At 36.7% G+C, this 4,659-nt stretch overlaps 1 protein-coding gene across 1 annotated transcript; it reads left to right on the forward strand.

The window, feature by feature from the left end:
- The first annotated feature begins 779 nt into the window (after positions 1-779).
- Positions 780-1,745, forward strand: LOC132607847 (uncharacterized). Its single transcript, XM_060321923.1, has one exon. The coding sequence runs from the start codon at positions 780-782 to the stop codon at positions 1,743-1,745; it is 966 nt and encodes a 321-aa protein (XP_060177906.1).
- The last annotated feature ends 2,914 nt before the right edge of the window (positions 1,746-4,659 follow it).

The raw sequence follows: 4,659 nt of genomic DNA on the forward strand, positions 1-4,659 counted from the left end.
GCTTTGAAGCTAGAATAAATTTTAAAGCTACTTGGATTAGTGACATAACTAGGTGTAAGAGTAATATAAAATTCTTCAAATGGTTTGAATTAACAGGGCAAATTTCAAACCAAAAGGAATTTGTCCATGTTAGTCAAAAACTGGCACACAAAGACCAAAGGGATAGTCGAATCAACTATTCCACCATTAGAGGATATCTTTATTCCAGTAGGAAAAGAAATAATTACTGCAACACCTTTTAAAAGAGAAGGAACCAATATTGATAGTGATCCTAAAACTAAGGACATTAACAAATTGATTCAACAAATTAATTATACACACCAGTTATTACATGTAGTATCAAACCAATTAGTAAAAGATACTAATAAACAACTAGCCCCTTCGAAATCTACAACTAGTACTAATTTGGAGAAACATCCAATATTTAAACTTTCAGAATTTTCTAAAGAAAATTCCCACAATTACCTGATATGTTTAATCTTGAAGAAGATTTTCTTGATAAGATTAATAAATAGTTAAAAATATCTGAACCAAAGACTTCAAAGAAAATTGGTACTAAAGAAGTTAAAACTTTAAGTACTAATGACAAAGAAATTCATAAGTTAACTATTAAACCGAGATATTCTACAAAAAAGAATTATTACAAAAGACCCTCCTTCCCAGATGTTCAATTTGAAGAAGATCAGTTTCGCACTAGTACATCACATTGTGGAAACGATATATCTGAATGGAACATAGATGGATTAGCAAAAACCAAAATCTATAAAGTATTACACGAAATGGGTATGGCTATCACAGCTTACAAAATTAAACATGCTGGAGATAGATATGCTACTTCTTTAATTATTTCTGGTTTCACAAGAATGTTAAAACATTGGTGGGATAATTATCTCTCTGAAGATAATAGAGCCCAAATTCTAGGAGCCATAACCATAGGTTCTGTATTAAAAATGGAAGGAAATAACCAAGTAGCCGTTGAAGAAGCAATGGAAGATGCTTCAGCAACACTAATTTACAGTATTGCTAAACACTTCATTGGAGAACCAAAACATTTCCAAGATAGAAGTCTAGAATTATTAAACAATCTTAAATGCCCCAAATTAGATGATTTTAGGTGGTATAAAGATATGTTCCTAGAAAAAGTTAAGATAAGAGAAGACTGTGGTAATGATTTCTGGAAAGAAAGGTTTATTAGCAGTCTACCTTCATTATTCACCGAAAAGGTTAGAACCAAAATCAAGGATAGGTTCAATGGAAGAATCCCATATGAAAACCTTACCTATGGAGATATAATTAGTTATATTAATGTAACGGGATTAGATCTATGCACAGATTTAAAGCTGAAAAATTTCTTAGAAAAACATCAACAACAATCTCGAAAGGATTTAGGAAGCTTTTGTCAAGACTTTGGTTTTGAAACAATCTCAGCACCATCCAAAACATCGAGTAAAATAGCAAAGAAATCTACTACTTCAAAACCTCATTATAGGAAAAAGAAGAATGTAGATAATTCTTATAAAAACAAAAGATTTAAAAGATCACCAAAAAAGAATTCTGGAGATACATGCTGGACATGTGGCAAAACAGGCCTCAGATCTAATGAGTGTCGAGTCAATAATAGAAAGAAAAAGAAGATAAATCTTCTTGAAGTTGATGATAAAATAAAAAATGAACTCTACACTATTTTAGAAGATAATGACAACACTTCATCTTCTTCTAGTGAAATTAGTGACATCGAAATCTAATCAGACTACAGTTCCAACACTTCTGAATCTGAAGATTGTAACTGTACAGGAGCTATATGTACCTGTGTCACGACCCAACCCCGTAGGCCATGACTAGTGCCCGATCTGGGCACTAAAACTTATTCTAGTATAAGGCAGAAGCCGACAAGGCTTCATTTCAAATTTAGCTAATTTTTAGAAAAATTTTGGCAGAGTTTCCTTTGTTTTATGGACTATCCCAAATATCCTGCACGCAGAAAATACCAACAAAGGCCACACAGGGCCAACAAAGCAACATCTAAATATATGCGGACCGGCCGCCGCGGCGAATGGGATCGCCCAAACACAACATAAGCACCCAACTGTACAGAAAGATCCCAACCCACAACATGTCCACAGACCTCTAACAAACCGACAGAATCCTAGGACGGGACAGGGCCCCGCCGTACCCATGAACGAGAATATACATATATAGAAGTGACAGACTATACCAAAAGATGGCTCTGAATAAAAGAGCGCTCCAAAAATAGCAGAATGAGATCCTAAGCAGACGGATCAGCAAACCTGTCGTCGGTACCTGCGCGGCATGAAAACGCAACCCCCGAAGAAAAGGGGGTCAGTACGAAATATGTACTGAATATGTAAAGCCTGAGTTGCAGAAACAAAATCATAACTGGTGCAGAACATACGGAAAGTAAATGGAAAATCCAAAGTATCAGATACATATTTCCAAAACATGCAGAGTGTGTACAGAACATATGTCATATCAAATCCGGCCCCTGCCAAGGGACTCGGCCGACAGAACGTGGCCACCCTCCCGACGCTGGTGCCACAACACAGAAGAATCAGAATAGGGGCATAACCCCATGACATAACATATCATAGCAGATGGCCATGGTAAATCATATCAGAACAAGCGTACATGGCACAGCATACTCCACAAACCCATGTACGCGTATACCTGCCCCCTCACATCGAGGCACGGCGAACAATGCAGAGGATCACGCTTGACAACATATCCTGGCCCGGGCTCAGTGTGGGAAACATTGGGGCATCCACGAATAGAGTCGTGAGAAACTAATGCAAGTAAAATATTACAAATGTTTCCATAGACTCAATGAGGCATATCAAAGACAAACCGATCCGATGAAGTCGGAAGGAATCATATTAAATGAGTTGCGAGTATCAAAACAATTTATCAGACTTAATGAAATATTTAAAACAATATTAGTGAGGTAATTAAAAGGGCAGTCGAAACATTCCTTTCAAAAATCGTTCAAAAAGGGGACTTTAGTACATTAAGGGCAAAACCGGGAATGACGGGCCCACCTCGGAACAAGCAAGGCGGTGGGCTCAAATTACGCCCTTTAAGCTTATGGGGTCACCTATAAAGGTTCTACGGACATTCTATAGCTTTTCAAGGAGTTTAGGGAAAGTTTGCATAATTTCAGGGAAAGCATATCAAAATGGTTCAATTCTACTGAAGGAAAAACTGAGATTTTCTCTTACGGATTCCGACGGCCAAGAAGGTCTTTTGAGGCCCGAATCCGATCCTAAAACACTTAGACATGCCAAAAGAAGGATCGGGGTAGCTTTACATACCTTTCAAGCTCCTTACGCCTTTCCAAACACTCTTCCCGTTTCGTCAAAAATCTGCAAATGGTCAAGTTTACCAATTGTAAGTTATAGATGCTACAAATTCAATTCAACTCATATTTGTCTACCGAAATTTCGGCAACACTTCCCCTATACATATAGCACCCCCGATAACTCAACTCGGCTCACAATCATCAACAACAACCCAAACGACAACATCAACATCAACATAAAACACTAGAAACACAGTATGGCAACACTAGTTCTACTTGCCGACATAATGCCATTACCTTCATTTCAACTTCAATTTCCAAACCAATTTCAAGGATTTCACATTCATTATCAAACTAGATCATCACAACATAGTTTAGAAGCGTTTCATATCGTTTCCTTAAATTATACACACGATATACATAATATACGAACTTTCCGCCGAAGTCATAACTCATTCAAAACTTCTAATCTTTGGCATACATATCATGACATGTTTTCATCTCCCAAATTCATCAATAATCATCACGACTTGCAACCTAACAACTTCATTTTCGCAATGTCGTAAGATCGTACTAAAACGGCATAAGCTTCTACATTCCATTTCAATACTAACTTATACCATTCTACCTTCATTACATTGTAAACATCACAATAACACACTAACATACTAAACAACTTAATTCATTACCATTCCAAGTCCACATATCCCACGGCCATATGCTCCATTCATCAACTTCAACCAAATTCATTTCACTTCCAATTCCCATATGCATTTCATCACAACCATAACTAGAATATAACATGAATTCAACACATTATAGCTATACAATTCATACATACACACGGCTACACATCATATTCCAAACCCACTTTACAAACTTCCATTTTTCCATACAATCAACACATTTCTATATACTACAACACAAACAAAACTCAACAACACAATAAAAAGGTAGGAATTCTTACCTTTTCTTCAAGTCTTCTTCACTTGAATAAGTGATCAAATTGAGGCACCAAGTGTTCTTCCTTCCAAAGCAACTACACCAAGTTATAGAGGGTACTCAACTTAGTAGAAATTCACCAAGAGAAAAATTTTAGGAGCAATATTTTTGGAATTGATTTTTGCTTAGCTAGGGCCGAATGGTTCTTGGTCTTGTGCTCTTGCTTTGCTTGTTTTCTTGAGTCTTCTAATGGATAGGGATGACTATATATAATATAGTCTCTTAAGTCAATTAAACACATGGCAAATTAATTTCTAACCATGGGTTTGGGCCACTATGTGGCCGGCCACCCCTTAGAATTGGGCCCAAATTTTTCTTCAATCTTTCTTGGCCCAATGGATTAT

This window comes from Lycium barbarum, chromosome 8 (assembly GCF_019175385.1).
Source record: "Lycium barbarum isolate Lr01 chromosome 8, ASM1917538v2, whole genome shotgun sequence".
In the NCBI taxonomy this organism is placed as follows: domain Eukaryota; kingdom Viridiplantae; phylum Streptophyta; class Magnoliopsida; order Solanales; family Solanaceae; genus Lycium; species Lycium barbarum.

Bases quoted from the DNA above. Each gene is read 5' to 3' on its own strand.
- LOC132607847 (XM_060321923.1), top strand. From the start codon at position 780: ATGGGTATGGCTATCACAGCTTACAAAATTAAACATGCTGGAGATAGA.